At 52.2% G+C, this 12,608-nt stretch overlaps 1 protein-coding gene and 1 pseudogene across 1 annotated transcript; one reads left to right on the top strand and one right to left on the bottom strand.

Annotated features, from left to right (window-relative positions):
- Positions 1 to 258: 258 nt before the first annotated feature.
- LOC101961742 (olfactory receptor 2T2) lies at positions 259 to 1,278 on the bottom strand. Its single transcript, XM_005334143.2, has one exon. It carries the CDS (start codon positions 1,276 to 1,278, stop codon positions 337 to 339), a length of 942 nt encoding a protein of 313 aa, XP_005334200.1. The 3' UTR covers positions 259 to 336.
- Positions 1,279 to 7,122: 5,844 nt separating this feature from the next.
- Positions 7,123 to 10,390, top strand: LOC101961461 (protein KIBRA pseudogene; annotated as a pseudogene).
- The last annotated feature ends 2,218 nt before the right edge of the window (positions 10,391 to 12,608 follow it).

Consider the following 12,608-nt stretch of genomic DNA (forward strand, 5'->3'; position numbering starts at 1 on the left):
CTTCAAAAGGCACTTCAAAAATATGAATCAGGGATGGAGCCAAATACATCTCCTAGAATCTTAGGAGAGAATTGGGAAACATTTTAAGTATGGAAATGATCTTCGAGATCAAATTCAACGTCTTAATTGGCACAGAGAAGTTAAATACAGTTCTTTTTTTCACACAGCTGACAGGTGTCCAGGCTACGTGTCTAAGCGTCAGGTTCTGTTCATTTCAGCTAAATTAGACCGTAGGTCACAGGGCGGTGGAGGGAACAGCACTTTACCTTGCATGTGCCACAGGTGTGGAGCTCGCTGCTGCTGGTTGGTCCCGGAGTCTGCAGCTGGGGAGGCTGTTCATGTCCACTTTAAAGTGCCCCTTCGCCTCAACACCTTTCTCAGTGCAGTAAGCACATCCTTGTTCCTCAGGCTGTAGATGAGGGGGTTGAGCAGGGGGGTGAAGATGGTGTTGATCATGGAGAGCCCTTGGTCCTGCTCTGCAGTGTGGGCAGACTGGGGAGTCATGTAGATGACCAGGGCTGGCCCATAGTAGAGGCTGACGACAGCCAAATGAGAGGAGCAGGTGGCCAGGGCTTTCCTCCTGCCCTCTGGAGAGTTCATCCTCAGGATGGTGAGGAAGATGAGGACGTAGGAAGAGACGATGAATCCCAGGGGGAGAAGCACAAACACGATGCAGATGATGGACACCACTGTCTCGTAGAGGGAGGTGTCTCGGCAGGAGAGCTTTAGGATGGCCGGCATCTCACAGAAGAAGTGGCGGATTTCCCTGGAGCCACAGAAGGGGAAATGCATGGTGTAGATGGTGTTGACCAGGGAATTCAGGGCCCCTCCGCCCCAGCACACCAGCGCCATCTGCAGGCAGACTCTGGAGTTCATGATGGCTGGATATCGCAGGGGGCTGCAGATGGCCACGTAGCGGTCATAAGACATGAGGGCCAGCAGCAGGCACTCGCCACCACCAAGGGCAAAGAAGAAGAAAACCTGGGCTCCACAGGCAGATTTCGAGATGTCTTTCTTCCCTGAAAAGAAGTTGATGGCCATCTTGGGCACCGTGGTGGAGATCAAGGCCAGGTCGATGAGAGAGAGCTGGCTGAGGAGGATGTACATGGGCGTGTGGAGGCGAGAGTCGGCCCAGATCAAGAGTGCCAGGACCAAGTTCCCCGTGAAGGCAAAGATATAGACAAGAAGGACACAAGTGACGAGGGTGCCGAGGTGCCATAACCCTGGGAAAAGCCCCAGGAGAAAGAAACCCGTCCCCGTGTCATTCCCTCTCTCCATGCTCGGAACTCCCAGAGGTGCACTAGACAGAGGAGAAAAAAAAAAAAAACAAGTGGGGGCTTTATTTCCCTTATAACGTATCACACATACTTCTCTTGAATGGCAGCCTCAGTGCAAAAATAAATAAAAGGGAAACTCAACAGCTGGCACCAGAGCGTTACTTAAAACTCTGCACGAAGTGTTGACATGGACTTGGGAATGGTACAAACAGGAATAAACCAGAGGAGAGGCATGGAAGGAATCCACTGGGTTCTTCAGAGAAGAGTAACTTTCTTTCAGAGAAAGTCCCAGGGATCAGGATCAGGGCCAAATGTCGTCTAAGGACAGGGGTACACAGCATGCCTTATAATATTGCACGTGCTGCTGGCTGCAGATGCCTTTCATTATTCTGAAACCTTGGTTGGTCTGAAACCTGTTGGGTGCATCCGTGGAGTGGAGCAGGGCAGAGGCAATATGTGGCAAGAGCTGTTGGTGCCACGAACCACCCCATCAGCCACGGAAGCCACATCTCAGAGCTGGTGGTCCTGAGCTCTGGCCTAAACTTTGACCCACAAGAGGCAGATAGAAAGTTTGGATAGGTTGTATAGGCTGCCTTCTGCACCTGGCATACATTCGTATCAGCTTTATTCCAATTTGGAAGGTCGTAGGGACCTCCCCCCCCCCCCCCCTTATAGCTGCCTTGCACATAAGAGAATGGCTTACAGTGGCTCGATTGGAACAGGGGTGTGGACATTGCTCTCTGTGAGAAATCATAGTGCTTCAGGCCTTGACTGGTTTCATCTTCTTAAAGTAAGAGTAATAGCAACCAGTGGTCAATGCCTCAAACTCAGCACCATTTCTGATATTTGTCCTCAAATGTAGTAATAGAAAATGGCACAAATGCTCTAATCATAGGCACTGGTTTGAGTCCAGCATGCTGGCTTCTCAGTGGCTAAATCTGTATATGGATCTGTCCATGTGTTGTCTTGGCCAACACAGTTTAAGAAGAAATGGACTCTTATAAAGAAGCTCTAAGAATGTCCTCCTCCTCTTCCTCCTCTTTCCTTTTTCTTTTGGTACCAGGGATTGAACCCAGGAGTACCCTGTCCCTGAGTCACATCTCCAGCTCTTTTTCTTTTTTATTTTGAAATAAGGTCTTCCTAAGTTGCTTAGGGCCTTGCTAAATTTGGCTTTGAACTTGTAATCCTCTTGCCTCAGCCTCCCAAGCTACTGGGATTACAGGTCTGCACCATCACACCCAGCTGTCAGTATGTTCTCTATAATCCTGGTTGAAATCATGGAGCCAGTCTGAGAGAATTGCAATGCCCAGCTTTTGATGTCCTTCTTGAAATGACGAAATAGGTGATTCAAGAGACTGGTCTCTTGTATCCTTTGAGCTCTCTATTCAGTGCCCACAGGACACCCCCGGAGGCTGCTGGCTGTCCTGAGTGCCACCAGCCCATTGCATAATGTGCCTCCCCAAGAAAGCCTCATTCTTCCTCTGCTGCTTTAGTCTCTGGGACCTAAATGAGATGGTTCTCCCTCTGGAGAGAGAGACAGCTGGCCAGACAGTTACCTCGAAGATGCCTTCCATTTTCAGAGCACATCAGGGTACTGACGTGGGAAGGGGGTTTAGAAGTTCTTTTTGGAAGATGACTCTTAATGGACTTTATAATTTTGGAGCATTTTCAAGTTCATGGGAAAATTGAGAGCAAGGATTTTCATACCGCTTGACCCAATGCACGGCTCCCTTCCCCCATCAGCAGCCTTCCTGAACACTGTTGCAGTTGACCTGTGCCGTCTCATTACCATCATCCGAGCTACGGAGCTACGGTTGACACTAGCCTTCACTCTTCATAGTAGGGTTTTAAGATAATAAAAAATGCTAGCTTTGATCTCAAGGACTGATGAGTGGAGGTCAGTGGGTTTGTAAGTACCAGCTCAGAATGACTGCCCGCAGCACGGACATGCCATCCACGGAGCCTCGCCTGGGCCTTCACGGAGCCTCACCTGGTTCAGTGGTTGCTGTCACTGTCTCTGCTGGGGAGGCTTGGCTCTCCGTGCCTGTCTCTCAGTGCTGACAGAGTGACGGCACATGGTGCTCCCCAGTACTGGGGGGGTGGGGAAAGAGGAGGAAGGACAGAGGCAGGGAGGGGGAGGGAGCCCGTGGGGCCAGTCCTGGAAATCCCACTGCACTCACCTTTGGAAGCAGCGCCTGGGGTGTGACCTGCCTGTGGCTGGTTCAAAGTTCAGGGCCACCTGTGGAAGAGCTACGCTCTGTCTCCTCAGGCCTCATGGTTGGCTGGTCATAAAGCCTGGGCTGGTCCAGGTCCCGTTGTCCGGTCTTTGACTTGGAAGCTATATGTATGGTTCTGCTTGGTTATTGTTTTGAACTCGGTGACACAATTACACTATTTTTCAACAAAACTTGAAGAACAATTACATAAAAATCATTACTTAAGAAAGAAAAAAAATAATCATGAAGTTTACAATAAATTTCTGGAGAGGCAGAAAGCCAACATATAAAAAATGATGGTAGTTGAAATAGTCGTGTTTCTTAAGTACTAATGAGGCAGCCTTCACTGCTTTAGGTTCTTCACTCTTTATTGCCACCAGCCTTAGGCTGGGGGTTTCCACAGTACCAGAGAGGTTATCTAACCTGCCCAAGGTCAAGTGGGAACCCAGGACAGGCCTGGATCTGAGCCAGGCAGCCTGACTCGAAGTCCCTGTGCCATCCCTTCCTGTGGGTGTCCTCCCCTGTGCCCTGCCACACCGCCTTCCGCTCTGCCATGGACACCATGCTCTACCCCATCACACCTGGCCACTATCCCACGCTTCTGTGCCATCTCTCACCTGGTCTGAGCACCCAGTCAGGGGTCCATTTCCCAGTCCAGCTCATCTCTGGCTACCTCCACGTAGTGCTAGTGTCCCTCCTCAGAGCAGACAGCAGGGCGTCCCCTAATGATCGATTTCAGGGCCGTGGAAACGGAGCTCTTACAAACTATGGCTGCAGAGCCCCACACCTGGCATTCCTGCCCTGTCTGCTTGGCTGCAGCCCTGAGAGATCTGGGCCATGTTCTCCAAAGCCCCTCCCATTCTTCAGACAGTTGCTGTGGAGTTGGGAGCCATTAGGCAGCTGTGAGAGCACAGGTTAATTAATGTCTGGAGGCAGAATCCCAGTGGGCAAGGGGCTGGCCCCAGAGGCTGTTGCCTAACAGCAGGCAATGGTGTCATCACAGGGCTCGCTTCCTGATGTGCCTTCTGAAGTCTGTCCCCATTTCCCGCAGGGACACAGCCCCAGTGCAATGTGGCTGGTGCTGGCCAGGCTCCGCTCCCTCCTGTGAACCTCAAGTCAGCCATCTCAGTGCGCTTTCCACAGAGAATGATCTGATGCCCTCAGGGAAGACCCCTTTTCTAGGGTGGTCACCGACTTGGTAGGAGCGGCTGCATAAGCCAGATCCTTGGCTGGAGTGGAGTGAAGCTCACTCCAGGTTAGCTCTGTCAAGGAGGAGTAATCAGACAGGCTTGAGGATGGCAGAGAGCAAAGGCCCCCAAGGGAAGTCTCTTCCCACTAGTTCTGGTTTCCCTCTTCAATATCATACTGATGTGACTCACAGTAAGGGTGAGAAATGGAGAAGTGTGGGGACAAGTGGCCCAGGTGAGATGGGGTAGGAGGGAGGCATGCAGAGCAAGAAAGAAGCCTGAGAAGAGGAGGGGGCATGGCAGCTGTGACATCACAGGTAAAAGATGGCACAGGAACTCTGAGTCAGGCTGCCTTGCTCAGATCCAGGCCCTGTCCTGGTTATCCATTGCATCTTGGGCAGGCTAGGTGGACCCTTTACTCCAGTCCCTCATCTGTAAAGCAGTACACAGTGCGCTGCTTGGTGGTGAGTGCACAAAACCCCAAACATCGATCTCCTAGCCCTTCAGTATTAGCTGCAGGGGCCTCAGTGTCAACACCTGGCTTGTAGGTGGGCCATTGTTCCTATCTAGAAATACTTTTTAAATGTGGAAATCATTTACTTTTTCCCACTTGCATTTTGATAGAAGACTGTCATTCTGGCATCACCTGGTTGAAGAAGAGAACCAGGCAGTGCAAACCTAAGCCATGCATGTCCAGTGAGACCAGCCTCAGAGGACTAGATAGACCCTGGCAGGTGTGGGCCTGGCCCAGGGCCCCCTCCACCCAGACTCTGAGGCCACCCTGTCAGGATGCTGTGAGGAGGTGGAGGACCACTGTGCCTTAAGTGACTGTCACAGGTGACGAGACCCAGGTGCAAGACAGAGTGGCACAGGCAGCACTTAGAGAAGAGTGCTTGAGGGCGTGGCTGGGGTTCCCGGGAGCGGCAGGTCCTGAAGGTCCTGAGTTATCCCTCCTTCGCTGCCTCTGCCCTCCTTTCTTTTTCCTTTTAGTGCTGACCATCTTCCGATCCTGACCCCATGGCTTAAGTGTTAGAGCAAGACCTTCGGGCTTCTGCCAGGCTGGTTGGGGGACAGACGAGTGGCCAGAGCTCTAGGTGCCCTTATGTAGGTGCGGGGTCCTGGGAGAACCCGGATGAAAGCCTGTCAGTGGTCAGTCATGTTGAGCCACTCACTTGAGAACTGTCAGTCTGACACCAGGCAGCACAGGAGATCAAAAGCCTCTTTTAGCAAATGTGCAGGGCTTCCAGAGGCCTCTGGCTGCATCATATGCGCTCTGAAAGCTCTGAAAGCCATGTGATCCAGAGGCAGTCACCTCCTGGCTCCTCCAGGGAGCTCTCCTCCATCCCCCAGGGAGCTGTCACCTTGGAGTCCTGAAGACCAGGGAGCCGAGCAGGAGTGAAGCTCTGCCAGGCTGGAGCATCGTGCAGGGGCTGAGGACACCCAGGATAGCTGGTGGCATCAGGATCTGTCCTGTGGAAACTGAATAGAACAGAAAGGACACCAGAGAGCAGCTCCTGGAACCACCTATTTCATTGTTCTAGGTTTGGGAGGAGGTTCAAACTCAGACACTCTGTGAGCCCTGGAGAGCTCTGTAGCTGTGACCAGGGCTGGGAGATACTGTGACCAACTCAGCATTCATTAGATGGTTCTTCGTGTCCAGGAAGGGGGTCTGGGTGGCCAGTGTCACCCAGATTGCTCAACTACACCTTTTACTTATTCATCTGGACTTGTGGATATAAAATAGCTCCTGGGTTTCAGACTCACATATTTTCATAGATTCAGGAGTATTAAGTGTTAAGGAAAGTGAAGAGTTAGAAGCTGGGAGAGCAGTCGGGTGGCAGAGGCTGTGCTTCACTGGAGTGTGTGACACACCTTCACATGCAGCCAGGACACACTGAGACACCGTGGCTGGTGCTGTGTCAGCTCAGCAGCCCTTGGCCTCGAAGCCTGAACAGCTTCTGCCAGCAGAGGGTCCACTGGGCGTCTTTCTCCTGACTAAATTCACTTATTTAATATGTCTGACTAGGGAAGCAGAGTCGCAGGGCGAGCTCGCAGCGGCCGAACGGAGAGAAGGAACGGAGCCCGCTGGGGAGGCGGCGGGCGGAGAGCAGGGCGGCGGAGGCGAAGGAGGGCAGGCGGCAGCCGCGCTCGGCCCGCTCGAGTGGCCGGCTAGGCGCACCCGGCCCGCACCGCGCTGCTGCGGGCGCACATGGCAGCGTGAGAGGCCGGCGGCGGGAGGAGGGGCGGCGCCGGGGCCGCAGGGCCGCATGGACAGCGGCGCCACCCCGGCCAGCCCCCATTAGGGCCCCCAGTCCGCGGGCGCCCCCCCACCCCCATCATGGTGCCTCGGTGGCCGCCTGGACTAGGGACGGCCGGCCGGAGCCGCTGAGCCCCGCGGCGGCCGCGAGCTGCATGGGGGAGCGCAGGCCGCGCTCGGGGAAGATGCCCCGGCTGGAGTTGTCCATGCTGCAGGGCTGGAAGGAGGCTCACGACTTCGACGGCAAGGTCTACTACATAGACCACACGAACCGCACCACCAGCTGGATCGATCTGAGGGACAGGTACACCAAACCGCTCACCTTTGCTGACTGCATTAGTGATAAGCTGCCATTGGGATGGGAAGAGGCGTATGACTCACAAGTTGGAGATTACTTCACAGACCACAACACCAAAACCACTCAGATTGAGGATCCTCCGGTACAATGGCGACGGGAGCAGGAGCACATGCTGAAGGATTACCTGGTGGTGGCCCAGGAGGCTCTGAGTGCACAAAAGGAGATCTACCAGGTGAAGCAGCAGCGCCTGGAGCTCGCGCAGCAGGAGTATCAGCAGCTGCATGCCGTCTGGGAGCACAAGCTGGGCTCCCAGGTCAGCTTGGTCTCTGGCTCATCATCCAGCTCGAAGTATGACCCCGAGATCCTGAAAGCCGAGATTGCCGCTGCAAAATCCCCGGTCAACAAGCTGAAGAGAGAGATGGTTCACCTGCAGCATGAGCTACAGTTTAAAGAGCGCGGTTTTCAGACCCTGAAGAAAATTGATAAGAAAATGTCTGATGCCCAGGGCAAACTGGATGAAGCTCAGGCTGTCTTGAGAGAAACCAAAGCCATCAAGAAGGCCATCACCTGTGGGGAAAAGGAAAAGCAAGATCTCCTTAAGAGCCTCACCAAGCTCAAGGATGGCTTCTGCACCGACAGAGGGTCTCACTGCGACTTGTGGTCCAGCAGCAGCTCTCTGGAGAGCTCAGGCTTCCCACTGCCAAAACAGTACTTGGACGTGAGCTCCCAGACCGACATCTCGGGAAGTTTCGGCACCAGCGGCAACAATCAATTGGCAGAAAAGGTCAGACTGTGTCTTCGATATGAAGAGGCTAAGAGAAGGATCGCCAACCTGAAGATCCAGCTGGCCAAGCTCGACAGTGAGGCCTGGCCCGGGGTGCTAGACTCAGAGAGGGACCGGCTGATCCTCATCAACGAGGAGGAGCTGCTGAAGGAGATGCGCTTCATCATCCCCCGGAAGTGGACCCAGGGGAGGTAGAACAGTTGGAGATGGCTCCGAAGCGTCTGGAGAAGGACCTGCAGGCAGCCCAGGACACCCAGAGCAAGGCGCTGACAGAGAGGTTAAAGTTAAACAGCAAGAGGAACCAGCTGGTCAGAGAGCTGGAGGAGGCCACCAGGCAAGGTGGAGCTTCTGCTCCTGGAAGGCACCACGGGCTTCCGGCCCTCGGGTTGCATCACCACTATCCAGGAGGACGAGGTGGCCAAGACCCAGAAGGCAGAGGGAGGTGGCCGCTTGCCGGCCCTGCGCTCCCTGTCTGGCACCCCAAAGTCCATGACTTCCCTGTCCCCACTTTCTTCCCTCTCCTCCCCGTCCCCGCCCTGCTCCCCTCTCATTGCTGACCCCCTTCTGACTGGAGATACCTTTCTGAGCCCAGTGGAGTTTGAAGACCCAGAGCTAAGTGCCACTCTGTGTGAGCTGAGCCTCAGGAGCGGCACCCCGGAGAGATACCGGCTGGAAGAACCAGGAGCAGAGGGCAAGCCTTTGGGCCAAGCTGTGAATGCAGCCCAAGGGTGCGGCCTCAAAGTGGCCTGTGTCTCAGCCACAGTGTCAGACGAGTCAGTGGCTGGGGACAGTGGTGTGTACCAGGCTTCTGTGCAGAGACTGGGTGCTTCAGAAGCCACTGCTGCATTCGACAGTGATGAATCAGAAGCAGCAGGTGCCACTCGGATTCAGATTGCCCTGAAGTATGATGAGAAGAATAAACAATTTGCAATATTAATCATCCAACTGAGTAACCTTTCTGCTCTTTCCCTGCTGCAAGATCAGAGAGTGAACATCCGCGTGGCTATCCTCCCTTGCTCTGAAAGCACCACCTGCCTATTCAGGACCCGGTTCCTGGACGCCTCGGACACCCTCTTGTTCAACGAGATGTTCTGGGTGTCGGTGTCCTACCAAGCCCTTCACCAGAAGACCTTAAGAGTCGATGTCTGCACCACTGACAGGAGCCACGTGGAAGAGTGCCTGAGAGGTGCCCAGATCAGACTGGCAGAGGTGTGCTGCTCTGGGGAGAGGTCGACTCGCTGGTACAACCTCTTGAGCTACAAATACTTGAAGAAGCAGAGCAGCGGGCCCAAGGCAGCTGGAGTCGCGGGCCCCAGCCCAGGGCCTGAACGCATGGACGCTGTGTCTGCCCTGCTGGAGCAGACGGCAGTGGAGCTAGAGAAGAGGCAGGAGAGCAGGAGCAGCCCACAGGTGCTAGAAGACAGCTGGAGGTACGAGGAGGAGACCTGCGAGAATGAGGCTGTGGCTGAGGAGGAGGAGGACGAAGAGGGGGAGGAAGCGGAGGGAGAAGATTTTTTTTTTGCAGAGAAAGCCTCCCCAGATGATCACCCGGCATTGAAGGCATTGAAGGTGGATAAAGAGACCAACACAGACACAGTGGCCCCATCCCCCACAGTGGTGCGGCTCAAGGACCGGCGTGTGGGCACCCCATCGCCAGGGCCATTTCTTCAGGGGGAGCACCATCATCCGCTCCAAGACCTTCTCCCCAGGGCCCCAGAGCCAGTACGTGTGCCGGCTGAATCGGAGCAACAGTGATAGCTCCACTCTCTCCAAAAAGCCACCTTTTGTGCGAAACTCCCTGGAGCAGCGCAGCGTCAGGATGAAGCGGCCTTCCTCTGTGAAATCCCTGTGCACCGGGCGCCTGATCCGCACCTCGCTGGACCTTGAGCTGGACCTGCAGGCAACGCGAACCTGGCACAGCCAACTGACTCAGGAGACTTCGGTGCTGCGGGAGCTCAAGGAGCGGCTGGAGCAAGCCAAGAGCCACAGGGAGAAGGAGCTGCCACAGTGGCTGCGCGAGGATGAGCGCATCCACCTGCTGCTGAGGATGCTAGAGAAGAGGATGGACCACACAGAGCACAAGGGTGAGCTGCAGACAGACAAGATGATGAGGGCGGCTGCGAAGGACGTGCACAGGCTGCGCGGCCAAAGCTGTAAGGAGCCTCCAGAAGTGCAGTCATTCAGGGAGAAGATGGCGTTTTTCACCCGGCCTCGGATGAACATCCCAGCTTTCTCCCCAGATGATGTCTAATCGCCAGAAAAGTATTCCCTTTGTCCCTCTGACCACGCTGTGAATGTTGACTGTGGCTAAAGTTATTTATGTGGTGTTATATGAAGATACTGAGTCACAAGTCCTCTAGCTCTTGTTGGTTTGAAGATGAACCGATTTTTTAGTTTGGGTTTTATTGTTATTATTAAAAAAATACAAAAAAAACCAGCATTAAAAATGTCAAGATTGTATAGTTTGTATATTTAGGAATGTATTTTTGGGAAAGAAAATTTAAATGAACTAAAGCAGTGTTAAGTTACTGCTCTTCCTAAAAATCTAGATTTTTTTTCCTTTTTTTGTACAGTCACACCTTTTAGAGGTTTTCCTGCAATAAAAAGTCATGTTTGATGGACGATAATCCTGAAAGGACGTCCTACAGATGACACAGCACAGCTAACCTTTCCTAGTTAACATATTTTGTATAATATTAAAAAAATGCAAAGACACCATTTCGGGGATTGAGAGGTGTATCCATGAATCTTCATGAGCTGTGACGTGTAATATGTGGCCGCCTGACTGCAGTGGGCAGCACAGAGCTGGCCGAGCATCCAGCCCGGGCTTGCGATGGGCCACACTGCTCTCAGATGCCCCGTGAAGCCACTGATGGGAGTGAGGGAGGGCTGCGGAGAACTCCATCCAGTTGTGTCTCCATCAATAAAGTGGCCTTTGAAAAGAAAAAAAAATAATGTCTGACATTTAAAGTGCTTTGTTTTTAGTTAACATGAAATGGCTGAACATGCTTAGGGGACACTGTGATGATGGCGGTTCCATCTCTTTGTCAGTTCATTACGTTTGTGGCCTTTGGGTGCCTCTCTTTCAGCTCTTCCTAAGAAACAGAACAGGGTGTTGTGGAGTACAGTCGCCCACGGTGCTGAGGAACACTGGAACTTGCTTTCCTATTGAACTTCATAGATTCTGTTGAAGTTTGAAGTAATTACTGTGAGAGATTATGCGTCCTTTCACGGCTCATGCATCCTAGGCCATGGTCTGCTGATCTTTAGAGCTAGAAAAATCCACTATCCATATTGGGAGGTGCTGGGGATCCTGGCCATCCTGTGCACAGTCTCTTCCACCTGAGAGCCGAGCAGGCAAGTGGACAGCTCCACCATGCTGGGATGGGTGCTCGAGGTAGATCGTTTCCTTTGGACTTGTCATGGTCTTTTATGCCCTCCCCTTCCTCTCTGCTCTTCATGTGAAAACCTTCCAACCAGGAACCTTGGCTGCCTGCTCCTTCCATCTCCCCTATGACTGGGTTAACCAGTGGGTGACAGCTGCTTCCTCCTGCACCCCTCAGTATTTTGCTGTGTGTCCCATCCAAGCAAACCTGCTGCCTCCATCTGCAGCCTGGGAAGCAAGGATGTGGTAAGGGACCTGTGAAAGTTCTGGGTGAACATCCAGTCTCTAAAAAAAACCACAAAGACGTCCGGGTGAAAAACAGCTGTGTGGAGGGCCAACATCGGACCCCGGGAGCATGCACACCTCATTTCCCAGCACAGATAGGGATTTTGCTCCATTCTTGGGGAAAAAGCCTAGGTTCAATTTATTTTTATTTTCTATTTGTTCTAATTAGTTATACATGACAATAGAATGCATTTTGACATATCATACATAAATGTAGTAGTGTAACTTCCCATTCTTCTGGTTGTATATGATATAGGATTACACAGATCATGTAATCCTATAAGCACACAGGGTCATAATGTCGGATTCATTCTATTGTCCTTCCTATCCTCCACCCCTCCCCTCCCTGTACTTCCCTCTGTCTAATCCAAATTTACCTTTATTCTTCCCTAGCCACGCCCCCCTTTATCGTGAACTAGCATCTGCATATCACATCTGCATAGAAAAAGCATTCAAAGCCTGTTTAATTTAATTTCCAATATTATTCATCAAGAAGTTTAGGGATTTTTTAGTAATTAATTTGAGATTGTTTCAAGCTGACTAAACAACTGAGGTTCCCTCTCCTTTTTTTCCCCCAGAAAAGCAGAGAGAAATCTACTTTTAAATAATATTCAATCACAAAAGTCACTAAAAAACCTATTGGAAAAGTATCTGAACTCCTGAAAAATAAGCCAAACAATCCCTTTTAACACAAGAAATCACAGTATTTTATTATATAATGTCTATTATATAATGTCTAGAGTGAACCAAAGTCTCAGTAACCTTGTCTATTAGAACAGTAGCAAAGGAAGAATAAGAGGTCCCACAGACAAAACGGATGCAGGCAACTCAAGCTCAAGTGAACTGTGATGTCAGTCATTGACGCACCCTTACTTATTCACATCCCATCCAACAGGCTTGGAAGATGTTACATCTGACA

This window comes from Ictidomys tridecemlineatus, chromosome 1 (genome assembly GCF_052094955.1).
Source record: "Ictidomys tridecemlineatus isolate mIctTri1 chromosome 1, mIctTri1.hap1, whole genome shotgun sequence".
Taxonomy (NCBI): domain Eukaryota; kingdom Metazoa; phylum Chordata; class Mammalia; order Rodentia; family Sciuridae; genus Ictidomys; species Ictidomys tridecemlineatus.

Excerpts from the sequence above, each read along its gene's own strand:
- LOC101961742 (XM_005334143.2), bottom strand. The coding sequence starts at position 1,278 with ATGGAGAGAGGGAATGACACGGGGACGGGTTTCTTTCTCCTGGGGCTT.